This window comes from Candoia aspera, chromosome 5 (genome assembly GCF_035149785.1).
Source record: "Candoia aspera isolate rCanAsp1 chromosome 5, rCanAsp1.hap2, whole genome shotgun sequence".
Classification (NCBI taxonomy): Eukaryota; Metazoa; Chordata; class Lepidosauria; order Squamata; family Boidae; genus Candoia; species Candoia aspera.
The window spans coordinates 46,426,144-46,452,644 of record NC_086157.1 but is presented as its reverse complement, the minus strand read 5'-3'; the positions used below and the strand labels follow the sequence as shown (position 1 = coordinate 46,452,644).

Here is a 26,501-nt window from a genome sequence, read left to right as displayed (position 1 = left end):
AGGATCTGGCACTCTTAAGTTGATAAAGGTTCATTTTGTACAAGAGATGGAAATATAACGAAACATAGTTTTGATCTGACCCTTCTTCAGGGGATAAGACAACTCCATTTTCAGTTCATATGTCTCACCGGTGCTTCTAAACAAGATCTACCGTATTTCAATTGTTTCTCAAGGCTGATATTAAGTAGAACTTTACTAGAAAGGCAATGTGTCTTCTGTCTACATGCTGATAGTTTTTTTTATAGTTAAATACTAGTCAATTTATTATTTTTATGTGCAGGAGAAAACGGACAGCACAAACAGAGGCCATTGAAACTGCGGCCATTCGTGAGGAATGCGGACAAAGCAATTCAACATTTCAACATGATGAAGCTGCCACAACGACCTTCTAAAAGCCAACCAAGTAAATGGGAGTGCCCTATGCATGTCTGCATGTTTGTAGCCAACAATCTGACATACGAAGGGACACATTAATACAGATAATGCTAAAAATAAAGGCTCTGTAAAGCAGAAATGGATTTGTGGGGCACTGCTGTATTCTTGTAACTTAGCACCTTATTGCACAGAATTCAGCCTGAATTCCTCCATGGCTCCAGTTTATCTTCCCCTGCCCACTTTTTTTTTTTTAAAGAAAGCAGTTGTGCGTTGTCATCTCTGGATCAAAACTATGTACTTGACAAGTTTTTTTTTCCCCCAAGACTGTACTTCATCTGTCTTTTGTCTGATTATAATCACACACCTTCGTACAAAGTTGCTGTTTGCCTCATTAGGCATAATATATGGGTGTCATTTATAAAAACACATATGGTGGAAAAAAACCTTGAAACAGTCTCCCAGCTTCTCAGTTCATAGGATCATAGAGCTGGAAGGGATCTCAGAGGTTATCTAGTCGAACCCCTGTTCAATGCATCTAGGGCAGCTTTGATAGAGGACCATCCAGCTGAAGATCTTCAGTGAAGAAGCACCTGCCACTTCATGTGGCAGCCTGTTTCGTTGGCTGAATGCTTGTACTATCAGGAAATTCCTCCTCACGTGTAGTCTGAACTTGCTTCTATGTAGTTTAACCCTCTAGTTCTGGTCATGCCCTCTGGGGCAATAGGTCATGATCTCCTTTATGTGACAACTTTTCAGGTATTTGAAAACTGCTATCATATCTCCCCTCAGGCATCTCTGCTTTACGCTAAACACACCCAGATCCTTCAACCATTCCTCATACGGCTTGTGGCATCTTGGCAGCCATTGACCATCTTGGCAGCCCTTCTCTGAACTCATTTCAATTTGTCACTGGCCTTTTCGAATGGTGGTGCCCAGAGATGGGCACAGTATTCCAGGTGGGGTCTGACCAAGGCCAAGTATTGTGGAATACCTTCCCCTATGCTCCAACTAATATACCTCAAAGTAGCATTTGCTTTTTTTAGCAGCTGCTTCACACTGTTGGCTCATGCTCAACTGGGCCAGGCTGTTTTCACATGTATTACCGTCAAAGTCAGATCTTCCCCATCTTATATTTGTGCCTTTCATTTTTCCTACCCATTTGCCAAACTTCATGTGTCTCCTTGTTAAATTCCAATTTATTCACTTCAGCCCACTGCTCAAGCCTGTCTAGAACTTTTTGGAGCTTTTCTCTAAATTAGCAATCCCTCCCAGGTTTGCATTACAACTCTTAGGTGTCTATCCTAAGTTCTTGCTTTCAGCTTTTTTCACTGTTGTATACTTACAAAAAGCTGATGCTAAAAAGATATTCCTTTTTCCCAACCATATACTAATACTGTATAAGTAAACTTTAAGTGAAGTTAAAAAAAATCTGACACCAAGCGCATAAACTTTGGAACCCTGTTTTGGTAGTTAATTTTATTTCCCAATTATAATATTTTTCTTTTCTTATACAGTATATTCCTTGCTGAAGACATAATTGAAAGGAATAATAGCAAAGTATTTTATTAACACCTGGGATAGAACATTCCCCCCCACCCCCATTTCTAAAAGTTTCAGGATTGCACTTAAACAAAAAAACCAGGACAAACATGCAAAAAAGTAAAGTTAATTGTGTTGACTAAAAGAAATTCCATAATTCACATATAGGCAATAAATGTGAAAGACTAACTCAGATAAAAAACTATGGTGCAATTGTTCCTGATAAAGTGTTTGAGAATTCAAGTTTGCGTATTATTGTCACTTGAGTTGGTCTAATAAACAACATTCCACTAATGTAGATGTAGAAAATTTATAACCCAACAATTTCAAGGACTGCTTCAAAACTGTATTATAGGGATGATACCAGCAGTAGTTTGACACCAGCTGTGACTAAGCCTCTTTCTTCACTGCTTTCTGCTGTCCAGTGAAGACTCTCCTGCCTCCTTCAGTACCAATATTCATGCTTATTCTGAAAACAAAACAAAAGCATACCTAATTTAAATATAAAATCTTTAAAAAGCAAGTAACATTTCAATGTGCATGCATTGCCACATTGATTTTAACAATATTTCAGCTGTTTTACTGCTTAAATCCCCTATTTTAATAACAGTTTTTCAAGTAAATGGCTCTAGAATAAGAGTTCTTGAGAACAAAAGAAGGAGAAAGGAAGCACCATTTAAGATGAACTCGTTTTCCAGGTTTGTCATTTTTCCTGTATGCTTCCAGGAGTGAAAGCAGATGGTGAAAGGTGGGCCGTTTTTCTGGCAGCTGCATAAAAAAGAGAATTCAGTAAGATCAGAACTTGCCATTTTTATACTCTTTAAATATATGCAGGATGTTTTCTGATACATTGTTCCAAAAGTAGGATTTATAGAAATATAAAATGATATATAAGTATTATAAATACATTAGAGATGGGTAGAAAAAGCCTTTTAAAGTTTTCTATCAAACAATGTGGATGGATAATTCCTACCCCAAACCCCAAATGAACCAATGCACCTACCTCATGCCAGCAGCTGTGCATTATTTGATAGATTGCTCTAGAAGCCAATTTTGGACGATAAAGCCGATAACCATGACCTATCTTTTCAGCCACTTGTATATTATCATATCGATCATAGGGCTGCTTCCCCAAAGTGAAGACTTCCCACATTAAAATTCCTGCAGATGTATCCACAATAGGAGGAGGAAAAAAGTATTTTATGTTATAGAAGCTTCCTAAAATGTATACATTGCTTCATTCTACCCATTTCCTTAAAAAATAATCTTCCTATTGTGCTTTCATGTATGCAACCAAAACATAGTATAACAGGGATACGCAACATGTGTTGATCTGGAAATGGAACATTCCAGAGAAACTTTGCCTGGCATACCGTGGCCAAAACATCTCAAACCACTTCAGGTTCTGAGGATTTGCTTCATGAAACTGCTGAACTATCTCTGGAATGGCATGGGGGAAGAGGGCATTTGGCATGATCCAGAGTGTGAAACAGAATGTTCCAGAGTTCTACAGAATATCTGTTTCTCGACTGAGGCATTTTCCACATTCCAACAGTATAAGCTTTATTTACGGCCAAAGACCCACTGACGAAATGGAAACCTTAGAACACGTCTTCCTGAGGTACAGCTTTTACAAGGGATTGCCCCCCTGACTAATTCAACCCTTAAGAGAGAGACTGCCTGGCTTTTCAGACCAAGGGTATTTAGAAATGTTCTGAAAAGAGAAGAACCCTGAAATCACCTAAACAATTGCTAAATTTTGTGCCCAAGCCACAGGGCTCCATTTTGTTCAGACCTGACAACAAAAGTAGGTGATTTATTTATTTAATTAGATTTTATTGAATTCTCAAATTATATTTGGTTGTTTTGATTTTTTATGATCTGGCCTTGGACTGCAATAAAATGTTTGTTTGTTATATATCACATATAGTCAGAACGACAAAGGGAAGAAAGGGGGAAATAAAATTCTTAGACAGTTAAATTAAGCTAATAAGAAGGAAGAAAGGACCAGAAATAGCTATAGTAAAATAACAGAAATGACAGCTTTCTAGAGATTTACAGAGGTTGATCTGCTAGTAATAGGAGAATATTCTCAACCAACCTACTAAGCCAATTTTAAATATTTGTGTGAAAGGCCATAAAGAATGGGCAGGGGCTTGAATACATGTACAGTATAAATATTTCAATCTCCTTCACTCTACCAAGATGTTATTTTGGGTTTAGAGCAGGCGACTTGTAAAGGAGGCCTTCCAGTGATGTGATGGAGATACTTTACAAGGATTTGAGGTTTGTTAAAGTTGGATTGGGACTGGCTTGCTTTCCATCCCCATAATTTTTTGGGGGGGGGGGAAATGCGGGGGAACCTACTGCTGTCATTTACCAACTTTGCTGCCAAAATTCAGTGGTGCACTCTCAGGTGGCTGGGTTACAGGCAACTACATAAAACTTGTGAGATGCCTACCCTGCTTTAGCAGAGAGAGAGCTTTGTACAGGCAAGTGAATTCACAATTTTGTGAAATATGGACAGTCAAAATGGATGGGTGTGGCCCACAGAAATCAAAGCCTGACATATGGTACACTTCTCTCTACAACTGTTAGATCTAGAAGTATCTTAACAATCTGTAGTTTTTAGAACTGCTACATTTTTAATAGTTTATACTGTTATAGCCAGCAAGCTATGCTAGTTTTCCATTCATGTGGTGAAACATTTTATTTGTTTTACCAGTGAAAAAGCACCCAGCTTTTAATTAGGGCAATCTTCCCCATTCTCCTCCCGCTGGGTTGTACTACAGCTACCAACTTCCTCATTCCAAGTAGCTGTTAGATGTAACTGGGATGACTGGAACAGCAGCAATAACCTGCAGCAAGAGTATCAGCTTGGGACATCTGAGGGGATAACAGCAAGTCAGTCGGAAGGAGATAAAAAAGAGAAAGAACAGACACTCCCATCCTATTGAGATAAACTTTGGGAATATTCACGAAGGACTAAGAAGGCTCCTGCCTATGATTACTTTCCCTCTCAGCCGAGAGGCCAGTTCATGCATCTCTTTTTCTCAGGGTAATGGAGACCTATTTTTACATGTACCTGCAAGGGTGTTTTAGCTAAAATCCAGAACAGTAGTAGCAATGTAAGGGGCTGGTTGCTCTGGAAGTCCAGTTCTGGCAAGACAGCAGTCTGCTCTATTTCCTAGAAAGCTGGCCAGAACCAATAATTCTACTACGTGAAACCCTCTGTGATCTGTCACCGCTGGTGTGCTTTAGACATCTTTTAAAAATTATCCTTTCATGTTTCTCAGCCATTTACTCTCCCAAATATGGCTTTTAATAGATTATTATTACTGTTTAATCTATTTTTATAATTGTGGTAAACTACTTCAGGATTCTATTAAAAGCAACAGGGATATAAGCATAGTTAATAAAGAAATAATCCCCCACTTGAGCCACTCTCTTCCATTACAAGTGGTCCTCGTTTAACAACCACTTGTTCAGTGACCATTGTTCAAACTATTGATGGTGCTGAACAGGTGGTACTTACGACCAGTTCTTGAAGTTCTGGCTGGTGCAGCATCCCATGATTACATGACTGTTTTCTGGGCACTTGGCAACTGGCCTGGATTTCCGACCATTGCAGCGTCCCACAGTCATGTGATTGACATTTGCAATCTTCCCTGACAGCTTGCCACAAGCAAAATCAATGGGGAAGCCGGCAGGAAGCCAGAAGTTATGATCTTGTGAGGTCCTCACCTAATGACAGTAACCAGGGAATGCCAGAACTGCTGTTGCTAAGTAGTGCAGTCACATGATGTCACGCTTTATGACTGCATCACTTAGTGATAGAAATTCTGGTCCTAGTTACTGTCATTAACCGAGGACTACCAGTAATATACACTGCACAAATCACATTTATTTCAAATTCCTTCTGGCACTGTGACCTTAGTCTGTGTCTGATCAGGATTTTTTCTAAGCACTTGTTGTAGTTACAGGTAGTCCTCACTTAACGTCGTTCGTTTAACAATGGTCTGAAGTTATGATGGCCTCGGAAAAAAAGCTTTATGACCTGTACTCATATTTATGACTGTCACAAAATGTCACACCACCCCTGCAGTCACATGATCACAATTCAGGCACTTGGCAGCCGACTCGTATTTACAACCAGTTGCAGTGTTCTGCAGTCATTTGATTGTGATTTGCAAGCTTTTTTGCCAGTTTCTAGAAACAAAAGTCCATTGGGGAAGCTGGATTCACTTAACGATCCATGATTCACACAATGACCATTGTAAAAATGGTCATAAAATTGGATCCAGTCATGTGGTGATTCCCTTAATGACTGCACGGCTTAACAACCAGTTTTCCAGTCCCTATTGTGGTTGTTAAGTGAGGACTATCTGTATTCAGATTCATGACATTAGTTATTTTCCCATATTTTATAGTGTATTTCCAATAGCTATATTTCCCACTCACCAAAAGCCCATACATCAGATTTGCTGCTGAACTTGGTATAATTAAAAACCTCTGGTGCAGACCACATCATTGAAAATTTAGCTCCAAAGGAACTGACATACTGATCATCTGGCACATATCTGCAAGGAAATATTCAACACTGAAGCTGTTACAGGGACAGAAGGAAAGATTTATCACAAAGACATCTGAATTAATTCTCCATGTGGCTTCCTCTCAAACAGACTAAAGGTTATCTGGAAAGAGGAACAGGGCCTTCCCCACTACTTGTGAGACCCATACATTATAGCCCATTCCACACACAAGTCCAGCTTCTTCTGGGGGCCAACAGGGTAGATCTTGGAGAAAATGCTTTAAAATCCTTTTAGAAGGTGGGTTGCATAGCCTGGCAGGCTATGCCATTCGTTGGTCCCTGTCTGCTGACAGAACTGCAGGAGCTCACTGCCTGAGTAGTTTCCAGTAAGTTGGACAGTGGAGGCCGCCTCCCTCTCACTGAGGCAGTAGTTTTGCTGAGCTAATGCATGGTGCAGAATCTGCTACTTAGACAAGTTTTTTTTAGAAGTTGTAATTCCAGAAAGATTAAAGGGATCCAAAGATCTGATGCGAACAGTCTTTTATAAAAGTTAGTTTTGACACAGGACATGTGCTGGAATTCTTTGGCACTTTTCCAAAAATGTAGAATAAATTGATTACAAATTGCATAATTAAATGCATATATTAATACATGTACTAAATGTGAGATGTGGATCATCTTAGCTGGTCATTGGACAATTATCATGAGGAAACAAAAACATGTTGCTTCCAGAAAAAAAAAAAATTTGTTTTTGCTATTTTGCTATTTTGTTTTTTTGCAATCCATTTGTTTCATTCATGGAATCTATCAAGGATTCCAGATGTCTTCACCTTTTTTTGTAACTTAACATTTCCTACCACTACTTGGATCATTCTTCTTTCCAGACAAAACTCAGTGAGGAAGAAAATATGGGAAATTGCTTCATGACTCATGATCTGTAATTATTGTCTAGCCCTTAAACCATAGGCTGAGAGTTAAATTTGCAGCTGCTTCAGGACTTACACTGAACCTCTCCACCATTGCTTAAAACTTTGATTGGGATGGCAGGGGGGGGAACCACTTGTTTTGCTAATGGAAGTATTATAGAGGTGTCTTCAGAATCCTGTGGATTCATCAGAAGATGACATAATTACTGCAATGCAAGTTCTACCCCCTGGTGGATGGCTATGGTAAGTTGCTTCATTTTTAAGGTGGCCATACAAAGCTGTCACCAAATAAAGGCTTTCTCAAGTAGCTTCCATGGAATAAGGAGCTGTCCAAGAATTTATCCTCAATTCCTGGCTGAGCTGGAACCAGATTCTAAAATGAACCAATTCATTTGGAGGAAAGTTTTGAATTCCCTGTACAATGAATAAGCATTATATTCTCCCTCCCCCATCCATCAAATAATTTAACCTAAAAGATGCCAAACATTTAGTGTTTATTGTATAAATTCAGTTGACCAAGCTGTCTCCTATATGTTATTAGAATCAAAAAAGGAGGAGTAAAGATTTCATTTTCTATGTCCAACACTATTGTTATGTGCATTTAACAGCATTTAAAGATTCATAGTAGCATCTTCTGGAAGGAATGAAGATGTGAAGCAGAACCAGTGGTTCCCAGGCCCATTATGTGAATAATGAGTCAGTGCCTCCCAATTTCAGAACCATAAATGAAATGGCCAAGTTTTCATTGATTCAAAAAGAGAGAAGGCCTAGAATTTAAACTCTGGAGTATATGTTTGTGTTTGTGTATGTATGTGTACATATATACAGTAAAAATCTCAATTTAATCAACCAATTCAAGAGGGAGTTCCTAAATCCCCAAAGTTTGTTAAATTGCAAATTATATAATTTATCACAATTTACAATCATTTGTGTAAAATCATTGTACTGTATAAAAGCACCATTGGAATAGCATTATATAATTACATAAATGATGTAGATTGACATGAATTATGTAAAATTAATGTAAAAGTAACTCCCTAATCCATGGTACATCAGATCCAATGGACTCGTCCATTACTTCAGAGGATGCCCAGATACAAATTTGCATCTATTGCATCTGGAGTTTGCTAAATAAGGGTTACATCAAGGTTTCATTGTTCCTAACTAAGCAGAACCTGTGTGTGTATATGGCTTAAATTTTCTCTAAAATAAAGCAACTGATCTAGCTGTGTCATCTCTCTGACCTTCTGCAAGAAGCAAGTTCCTGAATGTGGGACTGAGTGTCTGGAAAGTGTCCCACTCTGGCACTACTCATGAATATTGAGACTGGTTGTATGCTGTAAAGTGAGCTCTGTCACATTTGGAGGGTGTCAAGTTCAAAAGTCTATTTTACATTATTGCTAAAGATTTTGCCTGTGGCTTACCTTGTCATTCCAAAATCAGATACCTTCACAATTAGGTCAGCATCAACCAGACAATTCCTAGCAGCCTTTGTAAAGAATACAATATTATCAGGACCAAAAGAGATATGATGCCAAACTTGTGATTAAAAACTACTTCCCTGAAAACTTGGTTCTGAAAGAACTGGCATGCAAAGAAATATATTCCTCCCTTGAATTCCATTAACAGAACCACAAAAGATTAGAAAAAGATACTGAACTGCATATCTCTTCTGTCAAATTGGGTTTTGGGGGGTGAGGTGGGGTGAAGGGAGGAGAGGAGAGGAAATAAAAAGGTTGACAGCAGTTACTTCTATGTGCCCCTTCCAACTCCAAAAGGCAAATAAAATGGGGATTGACATGGAGAAAAAAAGTGGGACACATGGGATAGGATTAAACTTCTACATGTACTGCACCAGCTCCCCAAATGCCCAGTAACCCTGTGGTTCCAAGCAAGAAGTAATGAATGGCAAACTAAAAATTGATACGCTAGTATAATGGCATTTGGATTCTGTTTCACTGAAATCTCTAGGAAATTTCTAAGGCCAACCAACCCATCCCAAAGATTTCTCAACAAATGTATCCAGAAAAGGACTACCTTAGCAAATAATAAAAACAGTTAAAAAGTGCATGATTTATTTTTCTGCTGCTTTGCTCCTTTATATATTGCGGTATTACCCTTTTCTTATTAGTACATTCAAATGAAAGCATGTCGACAGTAACTGGAGGGCAGGGCACGATAGACAGCAACTGTTTTTCCTTACAATTAGCTTATCCTGACTGGCAGCTGCCTCAAATACTGAACAGTTTTGACTCTTGAGAGCTCTACTGTCACACTTCTACTGCCAGCTTAGTGGAAAATCTTGCAGGTGAGCAGGTTGTGGATTTACAGTATGCTTCCTGAAAACTTACCAAGTCTCGGTGTATGAACTGGTGGCTCTCAAGAAAAGCCATTGCTTCACAAACATGGTAACACATCTCCACAAGCTGAGACTGAGGTAATTTTTTCCCATGGCTTTTTAAATAGTCCAGCAAGCAGCCATTAGGCATGTATTCAGCCACTAAATAAATGGGAAATGACTTGGTGCACACTCCATATAGTTTTACAAGTTTGGGATGGTCCAGCTTCCTAAAGCAAAGTAGCAGTTTATAAAATTTATATATTATTGATTTTAACGATCACAGAATAATTAATGAGAGTCTTTATAATTAAGCAATACTAAATAATTGCATAGATGAGATAAACATTTTGAGGAAGTTTTCCACGTACTCCAACCTTAGCCCCAGGAGATAAGAAGGCTGCTCCCAGGTTTTCAATTGGCTTAAGCTCTTGGCACCTCCATTTCTTTTGACAAATGTAATTCACTGAAAGAAATGGATCACTTTTTATCAATCTAAATGGCAGACTGCAAAGCACACCTCCCTGGGAAAACATTCAATATCTGAGATGCTCCTGCTGAGAAAATCTTTTCCTTGGTAGCCGTTTACCTTGCCTCAAAGGGCAGCACTCTTGATCTAAAATAGGGCGTGGGGTCATTTAAGAAAAACCATTGCTCACATCATGGTTTCAGCCTCTTCAATGAATTCATCTGCAGACATTGATCCTTCCCTGATCATTTTAACAGCCACATCATATTTTCTTTTCCATCTTCCCATCTGCACCACTCCAAAATGTCCACTCCCTATCTCTTCCCCTAAGACAATCTCTTCACGGTTAAGCTCCCAGATTCCTAATGTGAAAAAATAATTGGTATCAGTTCAGCGAATTATTTCACTGGCAAGAAACTAATTGCTTAATTAATTCCCATCCTGCACAAAAGTATCTTTTTGAAAAACAAAACAATCATTCCACTACCTTTTTCAAGTGGTGCAGCTGATAGGTTTGCCTTTGGAGATACTGCATGTCGGAGCCTTGTGACCATACCTGGAAATAAGTTTATTTATTATTCATAAGTATCATTCTAACTCAGTGTGCCTAAGCAAGTCCACATCCCACTCCCAAAGGGTTGCATCCAATAGTGGTTTTATGCTAGCCAAAATGATTTCTGCTTATGCACAGATATGCTACTAATGTCTGCCCATCTTCTTGCAATTCATACACATGCAACTCCATCATACCCTTGGTTACGTTGTCACATAATCCATCTTCCTGCCTTTGCCATTTTGTCTGTGATTCTCAGCCATGTGTCCATTATACATACTGTATAGCAGTAATTCTTACAATTTTTCTCTTGAGCTGTAATCTAATATGCTCTTGCAAGGGATTAAATCCTGTATGAAATCCTGTATCCTTGGAAGGGATTAAAACTTGTATGAAACATGGGAGATTGAGGGTGGGACATAATGGCTTGCATGTGCAGCCAAATTACTCAGAGGAATAAGCAAGGATAGAAAAAAGGATTTCCTCCTCACATTCTTAGGCTATGATTATAAACAAACTTACTAAACAAACTTAAAACAAGATGTTCAAATAGGGACACTAACATGCTGAGCACATGAAAGCATGAAATGCTAAATAACATTACCCGCTGAATTGTGTTGATGATAGTCAATAAGTTTGGGAAGTGAACTGAAACAATAATTCTCAGCCAGGTAGAACTGATCTGCATTGTCGACATGAACATGATAATGTTTTACTGTTCCTTTTTCAACACTGAAAAAAAAGTGATAACAAAGAATAATTACTGTGGAAAATCCCATTAAATGTCAGAAAAAGGAGAAGATGCTTCTAGAACAATATTTTAATACTTGGAAGAACTCTTAAGATAATGAGATTCTACCCCAGCCTTTGCTCCCTTCCAGATGTGTTCATCTACAAATACTATCAGAAATAATACTAGTGAATTATGGGAATCTGTAATTTCAGCTTTCCTATAAACATCTTGAAGGCATTTTAAAAAGTAAAATTCAAATTGGTCTAATTTAGTGAGAACTGTATGAGAACCAGAGGCAGGGGAGGAAATGTCAAAAAAGTGAATATGGGGTTGTGATCACACAAAGCCCTACTTCTTTTCTATTTATGTCTATGTACAAGGCGTGGTACTTGGATGTCATGGTTCTAACTGCCACCCTAACTTTTTTGACACCTTTGCAGATGTCCCTGATGAGAACATCCAGTGATGTACAAACCAGAGCAGCCTGATTTACATGTGCTGAGACAAGACTGAATGATAATGCATGTGATGTAACATATATGGAGGATACATTTTCTTTACGTACATTGCCTGCTTACCTAGAGGCCATGCTGAGCACTGACACAGTGTATTTTCCCACATGACTGGAATTGCGAACCATGAAAGCACCTTCTTTCCCCTTTAAAAAAAAAAAGAAGACTAGAAATGAATTTTTATTGTAGTGTTATTCATAAAATAACACTACCATCCTGATTCCTGATTAACACTACATTCCTGATTAAATGAAGGCATGTTGCTTTTTTAATGGGCAGTTAAACTGTGCTTTCGACTTCCACATCATTCCTTGGGCTTCAACAGGAATAAAAACAAGCAAACATTTTGTTTCTGCTTTCAAATTATCTGCCATACTTCTTTCTGCAACAATAGTGTCTAATCCCAGAAAGCACAAGACAAATAACTACTCCAGAGGAAGCCACAAGGAACCAGTCAGAAAACGTAGGGATTTTTAAACATCACCTTTTCCTGCAGCAATTGTTCTGCCTGGACCCTTGAGAGATTTCCAGCATACCAGCTGCAACAAATGAAACAATGAACACATTTACAGCCTGCAATCATTCTGGAATAATAATACCTAAACATGCATCACAGGGTCAATTAAGTCTCCTGACAAATAAAAGCTTTTATTATTGTTTGAAAATGGCATGGAGCTTCTAAGTAAATATCTCTGTGACATTCTTAAAAGAAATCTTCAGATAAAATCTTCTGAGACAGAACTCTCAGTCACCAGCATAAAAACAGATGATTGTTTTAATTAACAGGCATAACAATTCAAATAATCATTATTATTCATCACATATTTTCAGGGCTAAAACTGTTCTTGCAGAGGTGAGCAGATTAGGGAAGCTTATTTAAGACACTACATATTGAATGACCTAACAATCACTGCCTTGTTGCTTTATTACAATTGCTACCGGTTAACTTTACATAGGTAACACCCATATACAGTAGTAGTAAATCAACGTAATCATTACAGCACTGTTTCTCAACCCTGGCAACTTTAAAACGTGTGGACTTCATCTCCCAGAATTCCCCAGCCAGCATGTGTGCAGAATTCTGGGAGATGAAGTCCACACGTCTTAAAGTTGCCAAGGTTGAGTAACACTGCATTAGAGGGTTGGACTGAGGCAATTTAGGGTTCTAATCTTCAATCACCAAATGCACCAGCCTAACTTGGGCCAATCACTCTTGCTTTTCACCTTAAACCACATAATTTTTTAAAAAATTAAGGTGAGTTGAGGACAAGTGAGATATATATGCAATAAATTAACAGCATCCATGTATAATGGTGTCTGGTTTTCATATGATTGTTCTGTGTCTATGTATCCTGTAATAAAGTCAACCCCAGTTCTTTTGCAGCCACAATCTATGTGAAATTAAAGACCTCCTCACTCATATTTATCTATGTTTTCGTCCTCTTCAGAAGATATCACTTCAGCTGCCTCAGTGTTTTCCCTGCATAAACAAAAAGTGACAATCAGTCCTTTCCATCTCCATTTTATTCTTCAGTTACTTCTACATCTGGAACCCTTTTCTCACCGAAGTATCTTCCATATAAAATTAATGTCCCATCTAACTCAAATCCAAGTTTTACTAAGAGTGTATGACACTGCATGCTAATTCGGTTTCAAAATCCACATTACTTTCTGACTCAGTTAAGTCTGTGGTGGTCTTTTTGACATGGGTTCCCTTACAGCTCTCTCAGGGAAAGCATCAGGGGTTAGCATTGTTGGATGCCTGCTAGACCCACTTCCCATAGAATGCCTTTTTCTGGTTCTTCCATTTTTTCACTTGATGCCACTGATTAAATAGAGCAGATAAACTGGCAGTGGCAAGAGAAGGGTATCTTGCACAACTGCTACTTGCTTTGCCCTCTGCTTCCAAGTGTTGGGAAATTGATTAAGCATGGTGGCAGTGACAAGGAAAAGGAAGCTAATCATGGGGCTATCACCAAATCCCATCCCTCCTTTTCTCAAAACTTGTGTGAAGGAGATAGGGCTGACTAGGAATATGGGAGGCAAGTAAAGATTTCCTCTTCTTCTTAGCAGCTTAGAACATCTGCTAAAGGCTTATTATGATCTCTCTGGATGAATGTGCTCCAGCCCATATTGTCTGAGAACCACGGCTGCCATTAAAATTTTGAACAGCAGTTCCAGGCCTTCTCTCAGCACATTTCTTAAATGTCCTGTCAAAATAATATATGGTTTTTGTGCTGCCTGGGGAACATATTTACCGCAATTCTTTACTGGTCTGAGATACCTCCTTCAAATAAGAACAGGGAACAAAGCCTTTATTTCTACAAAGAAAAGGTATAAAATAATTTTAATGTTCATACAATTCAAAGCAAAATATAAAAACTCTATAAAAAGCAAAAGGATGTTATATGTATGTACAAAAAACATTATGTAGCTACTCCATCATTTTCTTTTTAACTATTTTTAGCCAAGTGTAATGGAATGTGAGAATGACCTTGGAAGGGGCAGGGGATGAGATGCTGCCTAGGGTATGATTTGATCAAAGAGGGAGGGGCCTGCGACCAAGTAACAGGCAGAGAAAGAAACTTAGGAAGGACCCGCCCTAACTGGTTAGGCAGTAAATAGGGATGGTGGGAGATTTGTACTTGCAGACTTGCAGGATTCTGTTCATGTAGCCTAACAATAAGGTAGAAGTAACTCATCTGGTCATGTTTCCTGTCTAGTTTACCTGGGAGGGCTGACACAAGGTTAGTTCCGTCATCTACTATAATTTGCCTGACCTTATCCCTTCTAGATGTTTTGGGACTAAATTTCCCAGAATTTCTAACCATCACTGAGTTATGGCCTCATCAGATTTGAAGGATGCTAAGATTAGGAAAGGGTAAAATAAATATGAATTTTGACATAATAGCAGCCAGTTTAGCTGGATGATAAACTTGCTTGGTTCCAATGATGCTAAGTCATCTAAACTCTCAGAAATAAATATTCTCATAATTGTTTATACAATATTAAAATATCACACTGTCACAGGAATATAGGACAGATTATAGAACAGAGATTGCTTTGATCACTTTGATAGATAATCTATGCTGAGAATAACTGTGTTCCTGTTGTTTCTGGTGGAGACTTTCATATTCTTTCCCAACAAGAGTAAAAAAACCTTACCCTTCAAAATCTCTCACTTGCCACCAGTCAGGATTCTCATCACACAAGACATAATATTTGTTGTTTTTGATGAGATGAATATCAGAGTTTCCTTCTGGTTCATAATCATAAATAGCCAGAACTTCTTTCAGAAATGGCTTGTGAGATGTCAGATTTGGAGGTTTGTGAACATACTTCATCTTCTGAAATCAAAGCCAGCAGGGCAGGAGGGAAATACACCACCCAGACAATATGGCCGAACAAAACAAAGCCACATTTATAATCATCATTACTCACAAATTGTTATGGCACACTTCAAATGCTTAGAACTCTTGGCTTATAACATTCTCTTTCCCTGAAACTCTTGTCTTTTTTCTTTCTGATTCCCTCTTCCTCACATAGGAAGGGATTCTAGAAAGGATCAGTCACTCTTGCTATAAATCTAGATTAATTGCAAGCAATGAGGTTTCAACATTCAACTGCAGGTTTTATATAATCCAAGGACTACAGGTTGTCCACTTTACAGAACTGTTGACAGATCAGCTTCCTAGAATTTGCACAATTCTAAAATGCAGTATTATTTATTAATTTATTTCTATTTTATCTTGTAGTCTCACTAAGAAATAGTTTCCAAGATGGGTGCTCTATGCTATCCAACTGAAATGCAAATTAATATGCCTCAGTATAAGAATGGGTGCATTTAGGTACATCTGCAGACATTCAAAGAAAAGACTTAAAGTGCTTAGGTTGGACTGGCAATAACCAGGGTAAACTCAGAAAGAAAACAAGTGTCCTGGATTTGAAATAGGCTATAAGAAACACAGAAACTTATGCAAGGTAGCTCCATATGATGGTAAATAAGAGAGAAGAATATACAGTATTTCATACATACATTAGGTTAATAAGACGATTTATTTCATACATACATTAGGTTAATAAGACGATTTATCTAAATATCATACATGGAAAACTATTAGCAATAGATACTACAGAAACAGAACTTAGCTGTGAAGCACAGAAGGGTTTTAAAAAAAGAAAAAGTCATCCCCTGATCTCTTTCAGGAGGATGTATGGGACTAAATATTTTCTTTAATGTTTGTGACCCCAAGGATACAGGTAAGAATTCCATGCTTCACCTCCTTTGCTAAGCCACATATATAACAAATGGTATAACTTGGGTGTATCTAAGAGTTATCCTAAGATCATCGTCACTGTCATTACCCAGAGAAGATATAGCTTCTGCTTGGCACAATCACAATTTATTGCATATTCATATAGAAATGAATTTCACCTCTCAGAGAAAACAAACCTGTGTCTATTCATGCGTAATAAAATTGTTGCTCTTTCCGCTTCCATTAATATATCTGTCCTACCCTAAATTAATTCCTTCCAGGTTCTCACTTACCAATTTTCTTGGGATCGGTGGGAGTGGTTTCACTGCATTGCTTGCATTGTGTAGGCTGGAATCTATATTAAGAATTTTAAAAATAGATGAAAGAGCATGTTTTGGCAGCACTGATGGATGAAACAGCACATTCTGCACCTTCAGGCAGCTTTCACAATTAGAAATACTAAACTACTTGTGATTAAATTCAGACTAGTGTTTTTTTTTAAATTTCTTTTCCTGTCTCAGGAATTTACATAAAGAAATCACCTCTGTTTTTTATAATAAAAAACAACTGACGTTTGAAACCCTTCATAAACAGAAAGCACTTTGAGGGATGGGATAATTATAAGTGAAAAATAAAATTGTAGCCATCTCTGTGCTTCACATTTTAAAAAGTTCTGTTTTTATTATATCCATTTACATATATCTGGACGTTCGCTTCTGATAACTGAGTATTATCACTGCTTTCAGAAGAGACACCTCTGCTCTTTTCATTAGCATTCCAGTTCAGTCAGGGTTAGAGTCCAACTTCCTTAAGTTCCATAGTTTAACTTAAGTCGAGAATGACCTTTTAATGACCTTTTACAGTTAGTGGTAATCTTTGCTATGACAGCCAGTTTGATGTCGTGGTTAAGGCATCAGGCTAGAATCTGGGAGCCTGTGCGTTCTAGTCCCGCCTTAGCCACAAGGCCAGCTGGGTGATCTTGAGCCAGTCACTCTCTCTCAGCCCTAGGAAGGAAGCAATGGCAAACCACTTCCAAAAAACCTTGCCAAGAAAGCAGTGGCCAGAGTCAAAAAGTGATTTGAAGACACCAAAAAACCCCAACAATTTTGCTGTATGGTTTGATGTAGATTGCTTCCTAGTAAAACATTTAGGACAACTATATTTATTGGATTTTGGATAAATTTAGGATTAGGGTTCAACTTCCTTGAGATCTATGACTAAATTTAATATGGGGGTAGAATTTTGGGTGACATTTTATGCTTAGTTGGTAGTCTTAATTAATATATTGAGTTTTTAGGGTATGTGGTAGTCTTAAATATACGTTCAAGCAAAATATTTGTGGTAAATATTTTTATTGACCTTTTCATGAAGTTAAGGTTAGGCTTCCTTCAAATCTATGGTAAAACATAGCTTTAGTTTGAGAATCAAGCTGTATAGCTTTTGGTAGTCTTTTGTTCATGGTTCAGTTGGAATGCTTGCTGGGAAATATTTAAAGAAAATAATAATACTGGTGTCATGGTGAAGCTTATTATGGTACTGTTTCCTTGAAACCAGCAATTAAATTTAATATTTAATTTCGGGGGGGGGGCATGAGTTCTTAAGGTTAGTATTAGTCTTAGACTGATATTTTATAGCAACTGCTTCCTATACAAAACCTTAGAGTAGTACCTCTGTAAGTTTATGAATAAAGTTAGGGTTAGAATTAACCATAGATCATTCAGATCTATGGTTAAACTGACTGTGGGTATCAGATTTTACACTGAGTGATGGCCTTCAGTTGATGTTGCAGTTGATGTTCCTTACTGGGCTAATGTGTAGAATATAAAATTTCAAAGGGCCTTAGGGTGAGTTTAGGATTGGGCTTTGAAATCTATAGCTAAATTTGGCCAGAAAAAAATATTTTTGAGAGCTTTCATGTTGGTGGTAGTCTTGGATTCATATTTTGTTATGTATTTCTTGTTTTAGAGTAAATATTTCTATTGACATTTTGATGTAGTTAGGGTTAGGCTTGGCTTCCTTGAACGCTTTGGTTAAAGAGTGTGAGTGCCAGCTTTCCCTTAAGAAGTTAGGCTTAGTGGAGGTCTGAGGTTCATGTTAGGGTTGGAATTGCTGACTCTGATTGATGGTTCAGCATACAAAATTTCAATTTCTCTTAGGTGAAGTTAGGGTTAAGATTTCCTTGAGATCTGTGGTAAAATTAAGTGGAAGGTTTAGTTTTCCAGGGAGATTTGATATTCAGTGGTTCTGTCAGGTGTGGGTCACAGTTGGTATTCCTTAGTAATACAATGTAATTTTCTTAGAATTAAGTTAGGGTTAGGCCTTGGCTTACTTGAATTCTAAGGCTTAATTTGATCTGAAAAATATATTTTGGCAAGTGTTTATGTTCTCTGGTAAGGTTAGTTAGATTCATATGTCATAGGACTTTTTACTATGATTGTGTTTTACATCTGTAGGTTCCAAATTAAAAGGACCTTTGAAAGAACATAAATGGGACTATAACTCAGAATACCAGATGTTAGGGATAACCAACAAGGCAGGCCATCTCTGGTTGAGTTCTAGGCTAAAGGCAGCTGTTTAGCTGCCATTGGAAAACCATAGGTGCTGATTCTTACATGTTGCATGGACAGACTGAATGTCCCTTTCTTAATTTTGCACTCCATAGATGACCTGGGCCATGTTGGGAGAGAATAAACAAAGGGTTGTATATTTGCTCTTATGCCTCATCTAGCTGTACAATTAATTTGCAAGCAACACAGTGATGCTCAGTACTTGAACTGGGTCTGGGAGCAATATTTGCATGTAGATAGTTTGCTTTGGAAATACAAAAGTTCCCTCATATGTCTGTATAAAAGCAATGTGTATTTAAAACCAACAGGATGCTCTTGATTGGATTTTATATTTTATATATACATTTTTATTTTTCTGATGAATCTGTTTTTATGGTATTTTAATTTCTTATTATTTTAATTTTGATTGTAAACTGCCCAGAGTCACTTTGGTGAGATCCACAATGAAGAAATGTGAGAAATAAATACATAAATAAATAAATCATGATATATATCATCCTTTTCTGAAGTTGTGTCCTCCAGATATGTTGGGCTGCAGCTCCCATTAGTAACTAGCCAAAATGGTTAGCACTGGCTTAAGAATGGTGGCAGTCATAGTCCAACATATCATTTGGAATCTATTGACACCCACAAAAAGGATATAAAGTGGCACCTTACATTTTTCCCATATTGTGCATCCAGGAGCTGCTTTGCAAGCCTGATTGCAGCATGAGAATTCCCCGTTCAAAAAGAATCCTTTATGATACTTTTTTAGTAAATCCGTATTGCCACTAATCTCTAGAAAGCACAGAAGAAAAAGAAGACACAGAAAAGATTTTCTGTATAGAATCATAATACCTTTACTGAAGAATTATCAAAGAATGAGGCCTCAATCCACAGCTGCCTATCTTTGAAGAAAAATACAGTAAGGCCCTGGTAACAGAGATTGAAATTTAGGTCCAATTCACACTGAAAAAATGGGCGAGAATATGGGTTAAAAAATCAATACAGTGTTTTTCATATGATCAATTCACTGCCATTTTAAAAGAATTTAGATTTTTACCCTATCCCCACTTCCCTGAAAAAAGCCTCATTGGACACAGTAAGTTTACTTCTGAGTAAACATGCACAGGATCATTCTGTATGCCTCTCTTCCAGAACTTTCTGACCCTACCCTAAGGCCTGTTTTTTTTTTTTACATGACTTTTCTTCATCAAATTATATTTCAAAGCAATATACAACATTTAAAAAATCCAGTTAACTGAACTATCAGAAAAAAAATCCTAAAAGCAGGGATTATATAGTTTTTAGGGCTGACACTAAATTCCAAAATGAGCAGGCTCCTCCCATTCATTTTAATAGAAAAGAATATTATACCCACATCCCTTTGCAACATAATCTTCTCCTCTTCATTGACATGAATGAGAATGCTATATACATACCATAGACCCTGAAATGTCAGGAATACATCCTTGATGATTTATACGCTACTGAGATGTAGTAAAGGCTATTTTAGTTATTATTCATTAATTATGGTTTGGGCTACAAAAATTATTTTCAAAGTTGCTAAACTAGCAAAAAAAATTGACAGTTGACTGAAATCCCAAAGCCTTTTATTTATATATTTTCCCTATATTTTTCTCTGTACAGAAGTTCTACAAAGACTTATTTTATGAGCTCAACCAAAATTTAGCTTATTTCTACTAATAAACTAGGTTCAGTTCATAAAATCAATTTTGAAGACTTCACATTTGGTACCTTTATGCAAAGCTTCTAACCACTTTCTCCGGCTTTCTTCATTTGCTGAGAAAACATACAATAGGCCTCCTCTGTACACAATCTAAACATAATAGAAAGAATTCTAACATTATCAAGTGCTCAAAAGAATTATAGCTAAGGTATGACTTATTCCAAGTGCTCTGGTGTGAAGTTGATTGTATCTGTAGGTTTGAATAAAACAACCCTTCAGATGTGCTGGAAAGGGCATTTGAAATTCCCATCAATGTTTTTATACGTTTAATATAGGAAAGAGAAAGAGAGAGAGAGAAAAAAGGGGGGGGGAATATATGGAAACTGAGAAACAAAACAAAAGAAAAAGAAAATGGAAACATGCTATATATATGAAATCATCTACCAAAATTTTTAAATACATACTGCAATTAAACTTGACTTCATGAAACAATATTGATAATTTTTACCTTTCAAGAGCTGATGGAGTCAGCTCATAAACGAATAAACACTTACATATCAGAAATCAAAGATTGTAAATCTAAAGTCATACTGTCTTCCCAAAACTGAAAAGTGATCTTTTTGCTGTCCACCCCATGCCTGATAAACATAATTTTAGAGAGCCAGTTTGGTCTAGCGGTTAAGGTGCTGGGCTAGAAACCGGTAGACTGAGAGTTCTAGTCCCCCCTGAGGCATGAAAGCCGGCTGGGTGACCTTGGGCCAGTCCCTCTCTCTCAGCCCAACCCACCTCACAGGGTTGCTGTTGTGGGGAAAATAGGAGGAGGAAGGAGTATTAGGTATGTTTGCTGCCTTGAGTTATTTATAAGAATAATAAAGGCAGGATAGAAAATAAAATAAATAAATAAATAAAATAATTCTTCATGGAGTAATAAATTCACTTATTTTGTTGAATAAGTCTCAAATTATGATTATAAGAAACATAGTATTATTTAAGACATTTTAACCACTGATTTGTTCATATGAGATATTAAAATATTTCAATTTTTTTGCTGTTAATTAATATCCTGGAAGGGAAGAAGAATGGAAATAAATACTTCATGGGATAGAGGAAATAGCTCTGGGATGCATATGTGAGACTCAATCACTGTTGGGTTTATATCTGAATTCAGAATCTACTCCAAAGCAGGTTTAAATGTAAACTTTAAAATATAAGCTTTTTCATTTATTTGCTATTATAATTTAGTCTATATCTGATTTCACCCCTTTTCCTGATCACAATAAGTTGCACAATAGGCTATTTTAAAAAAAACTGCCCAAAGTTGCTGGAAGTCAGGCTGTATAATTATATCCAAATCCCACTAGCCCCAGCCATATTGCCAAAGGGACCATGACAGTTAGGGTCCAACAATACTTGGAGGCTAGAATTTGTCCTATCTCATTGATTGAGGTAAACCTTTGTGCATCTCTACAGTCATTTTACAGCATTCAGCCTGTAGCCTTCCTACAACAAGCACGGTGTGTCTGCACTAGTGCTATTACCTGGAATGAGTATTGTGTCTCCGGAGGGGATGGTTCCTCAAGATTCACTGCTTCAGCACATCGAATTTTCTTAATGTCAATTGATCCTTTCTTAGCTCCTTTTTTCTAAGAACATAACAGTAATTAGGAATTGATTCACTAATGTTCATAAATATACAGAGTATAGTATCCCACGTGGGCACCTTTCTTCTGATCAAGGAGAATTTAAGAAATGACAGTGATTATTCAGATTCAGTTTTACTGGAAGATCATTGGAGGCTGTTTCTTTGATATGTTTTTTGTACCAATTTACAGTTAGAACGTAAGATCTATAGCATTTAAGAGGCTTCTATTCCCCGTCAGATTTCTAGTGACATCCACTAGATATTTTGTTTTATTCCTTTATAGGACAGACTACCTAGAAACAAAATGCCCTCTGCCTGTGATTCTTGAGAGCAAGAAAAATGAGCAATCCCTACCCACCACTATATTACAACCATGTTAACACATGCTTGCTATACATCAGCTCCTTTCTTAGGTCACCAAAGTACAACTACAACTATCAATTGTCCCTCTCTCAAGTCTTAGGAGATGAAGGCTTGGTTCATGCATAATGCTAAATGAAAACCAACAAACCATATTACAGTTTAGGTACAATTTGCCCTACCTCAAGCACACTTACCCCTAGACCCCTAAACCCATCTGGAGAGGAGTTAAAGAGGTTCTTTAACTTATTCTATTGTAAGATAAGACATTAATTGCTCACTTCTTTGCCATATTCATAATAGGAGAGACTTGTTTTTGTCAGAACAAATAATCTTTTTTTGTAATTATTTGGGGAGATTTTTTTCTTCTGCTGAGACTTCTTTATCAGTAGCTCTTCTAAAATGGAAGCATTCTCCATTTTTTCCATTTCATAGCTCCTAAAAAGCAGGAAGCATTGTTATTAGTGCCCAGAAAGTAAAGCGGTTACAATTTGCTATTAAACAGACTTACATTTAATTTTGAACTCTAACATATCTCTACATCTATCTATTAAGTGCACATGATCCACAAAAGGTTATGCAATTATAAATCTGCTGCTCTTGGAAAAATGGTAAGACATCTGTTCTTTTTTCTATATCTATATAACTCTCTTATATTAATTTTTTTTAAAAAAATAGCAAGATGTAAATATGAGCAGCATTTTCATTTGAAATATAACGTTCGTAAAAAGTTAATTGGTTCAAGTGGAATCTGTCTGCTTTAGAATACAACTCAAAAAATACTAAATACAAGATGTAAGTACTTCTTTAAAAATACAAAGTTAAACTATCTATTTCTTTGATTTGACCCAATCCATGAATATAAAGTCATTTTTGTTCTTTAAAAAACATAATATACACAATATTTAGAAATTTTGGAAGCAAGTCTAATTTGTTCATTTGGCATATTTTAATTTTTATAATATTATAACATAAAAATAAATAAAACAGCAGTACACATATATTAACTTGTTCAATTTATTTTAAGAAAAGCAGTTTACCTGAATTATGGAGTTTCTAGATAGGTAACATGCATCTCTTACAGTGGAGAGATTCAGGAGGAATATCCTTTTCCTGTTCCCTTTTTTACATATTTAACAAATACAGGACCACCTACCAGAAGTTATTTGCCTGCTATTCATACTGTCCCAGGTATAAATAGCAGAAGAAATGTTTATTGCAGTCAAAGGCCAGTGCATAATAACACTCAGTACTATAAAACTGGTTCCGTATATATGGATAAGTGTAAAACATAAAATTAACTGGGTGTATTAGTCAATCAACTGCCCATTTTGCATAAGACATAACAATTTAGCTGCATTTACAGGGACAGGGTATATTTGAAAGTAAAAGTTGTAAATGAAACTTGTCATAATGACCAGGGAATGTATTAAATGTGAGGTTACCAACTCTCAATGTGTGCCAGCATAAAATGAGCAATATAAACCAAGTGTATTTAATGGTTTCATCAGTCCCCTTTGTCACATGGGCAAAACCTTAGCCTTTTGTTTCTCCCTGCTAGGATCACTGCAGGAAGGGCATCAAACCAGGGTAAGTAGAATGCCCACCGCTATTTAGGGATTGTGATTTGACTGAGGTACCTGGCAGGTTTAAGGAGGGTGAAAGAACTCCTTAACAGTATACTCTTGGGAACAGATGCCAAGTGTATCAATATCCTTAATGTGCTGCCTCCAAGCTGCAATTGCACACTATGCCTGAGTGGGCAGAGGTGGGTTAAGGAAAAACAAAGGGCTCTAACCTTTTTTTTACCTGTAATATTGCTTTAGATCAGGATGAAACAAAATTGTCAGTGAGAGTCTGAGGCGTCAGGCTTACAGAAGGAAGTGTATTTTGGCCCAGTATATAAAAATGTGTTACCAAGTGTTGGTCTCAGTCTTACTGTTATCAGCTTCACAGCAAACAATTACATTGGAGACAAAGCAAAGGCTTAGAATATGCTCCTGAAAATTTTGGTATGGACTCTTTCAGGAAAAGCAAAGGAACAATTTGGACCTATTTGGACAATGAATAGCAGTTGTACTCTTAACTTTAGCAGAGTACACTCAAAGTGCAGCAGGGACAAATAATGCCTTCTTGGTATGGAAAAATGATTGCGATACTGCTACAATTCTCCTGATGTTTTGCATTGCATATTCTCTGTGCATTCTGCATGAGGTTGGGGCATGAAAAACTACACCTGGGTATTTAAATGATTGAATTTGCTCAACAGGATTATTTAATGTCCAAATATGCCTTTAGGGCATTTTGCAAAAACCACCATCTTGGTCTTATTGTAGTTAATTTCCAAAGCTTTGGAGACACAGTAATCAGCCAGTACTCGCAGGAATCATTTTAGATGTCATGAGTCTTTGAAAGTAAAAGTGCATATGTATATGTTTCTCTGCTAATTTGGGGGGGGGATGGGAAAGGTCATTCATCACGGCAACTAATGCAGTCATGTAATAATCAAACAACAGCGGGGCAAGATTGCAGCCACATTGGACTCCTCTATTAACAGGGATCTCATTGGCAATGTACCCTTGGGCACAGCATCTAACTTGTATGGTGGCTTTATCACAAAAGCCTACAGATAAGCAGGAGCAGCCTTCTGTCTATAGAGGACTTTGTAATTTGCATTACACATTAGGACTCAAATTAGGTCAAAGGCTGCTCTGAAGTCCATAGTTATTGAGCTTATTGAGCTCTATTTCAAAGCAGACATCTTATCACGCATACATAGAGTTAAAAAATGATTCTCCCACAAGACAGCTGGTGTTAGAAGGGCAGGCACAAAGCTGAGGGATGATATAATGCCAGAACATGGTTGGTATTTTCACATGGCCTGCACCAATCACTTGTAGCCAGATTTCCCAGAGGGTCTGCTTTTTCTTTTATTGAGTTAAACTTTTGCATTGTGCTGAGTTAATCTTTTGTATTACATCTTCATGATAGGTAAATCTTGAATGATGTATGAAGGATCATCTATTAAAACAAGTAATCAAGTCTGTTCTGGTCTTCTAGCATCCTTGATTGAGCCACAGTTGGTGAATTAGGAAGAAGGCAATGACAAACCACCCCGCTATAGTCTGCCAACGTTGCAAAAGCAGCATCCCCCCAAAGGGTCAGACATGACTCAGTGCTTGCACAGGGGACCTTTCACCTTTCCTTTACTTATAAGATTATTTTTGTCAAAGCTGAATCACATGGTTGTAGACAATGAGAATACCAGCTTTGTTTTCCCATTTTAAAATAGTGGTTCTAAGCTGTAACACTTCCTCCACAACTTTCTCTTTTTGCTGAGAAGACCACTTTGCATAGGCTGGTTCCACTCTGATTAATTATTAGGAATCATACAAAGTTTAATTTCTAATTAAAGAGTTTCAAAAGCTTGCAGATTTAAAATATTGGGAAAATAGATGCTCTCAGTAATTTTGGAATTTGACAATTAAGTAGAAAGGAACAGAGCCCCTTGGAAATTATTTTATTTATCATATGGCACATTCACATCACAGTTCAATAGAACAGAAACACAGGAGATAAAATACAAGATATAAAATATAGAATATAAAATTATAGACATATGTCTAGATTACAAATTTAATTTTTTGCTTCATTTGTCACAGCCAGAAAATCATTGAATGATCTCCATTATAGGCTCTGTTTTGGGACTCTGTCACTATATGTTGGATATAATGGAAGATTATCGATAACCCCCAGCTGCTAGTATTGAGTGACGTAACCTGCCTGGAATGAAATAGGCTGAGATCTAGACATCCAGCCATTTCAACTAAATCACTTGTAGAAGATGACTTCAACATCCACAATATGTGGAAACAGAATTTTGGCTAGAAAATTGTCGTCCACAATGTCGAAGCTTACCCTGCATCTCAGAGAAACCATCTGGATTTCTAGCATTCTCAAGAGCATCTCTAAAGAGTGGCTTTTGGTGTTTTATAGGAGGCAAAGTTGTAACTGATCTGATATTGATTGTG

General features: G+C 37.2%; 2 protein-coding genes across 6 annotated transcripts in view; one reads left to right on the top strand and one right to left on the bottom strand.

Moving 5' to 3' along the window:
* The window catches only part of ACE2 (angiotensin converting enzyme 2), a 45,199-nt gene extending 43,083 nt beyond the window's left edge, over positions 1-2,116 (top strand). The window contains exon 18 of the mRNA XM_063305117.1: positions 281-2,116. Within this exon, the coding sequence (XP_063161187.1) occupies positions 281-392 (112 nt within the window). The 3' untranslated portion in view covers positions 393-2,116. The remainder of the gene's footprint in view (positions 1-280) is intronic.
* BMX (BMX non-receptor tyrosine kinase) lies at positions 1,822-24,615 on the bottom strand. 5 transcript variants are annotated; one of them, XM_063305120.1, is made up of 20 exons: positions 23,511-24,598; positions 22,752-22,908; positions 22,007-22,111; positions 20,537-20,618; positions 19,457-19,576; positions 16,526-16,587; positions 15,142-15,323; positions 14,235-14,297; positions 13,394-13,456; positions 12,461-12,515; positions 12,043-12,122; positions 11,336-11,463; positions 10,666-10,734; positions 10,369-10,540; positions 9,723-9,939; positions 8,796-8,860; positions 6,376-6,494; positions 2,918-3,075; positions 2,588-2,682; positions 1,822-2,383 (listed from the first exon to the last, which is right to left on the bottom strand). In XM_063305120.1, coding segments are annotated over exons 2-20 (1,983 nt in total). In that variant the 5' UTR covers positions 22,899-22,908; positions 23,511-24,598; the 3' UTR covers positions 1,822-2,382. The 5 variants fall into 5 exon arrangements, with proteins under 5 accessions (XP_063161190.1, XP_063161188.1, XP_063161189.1 ...); XM_063305118.1 differs by lacking the exons at positions 1,822-2,383; positions 2,588-2,682 and having other exon boundaries at positions 2,710-3,075; positions 23,511-24,615; XM_063305119.1 differs by lacking the exons at positions 1,822-2,383; positions 2,588-2,682 and having other exon boundaries at positions 2,710-3,075; positions 15,142-15,320; positions 23,511-24,615.
* Positions 24,616-26,501: the final 1,886 nt, after the last annotated feature.

Excerpts from the sequence above, each read along its gene's own strand:
- BMX (XM_063305118.1), bottom strand. The coding sequence starts at position 22,898 with ATGGAAAAAATGGAGAATGCTTCCATTTTAGAAGAGCTACTGATAAAG. Across the intron at positions 19,577-20,536 it reads GTTAGAAGCTTTGCATAAAG|AGATTAGTGGCAATACGGAT; the intron begins GTACCAAATGTG and ends TGTGCTTTCTAG. Across the intron at positions 12,123-12,460 it reads AACAATTGCTGCAGGAAAAG|GGGAAAGAAGGTGCTTTCAT; the intron begins GTGATGTTTAAA and ends TTTTTTTTAAAG.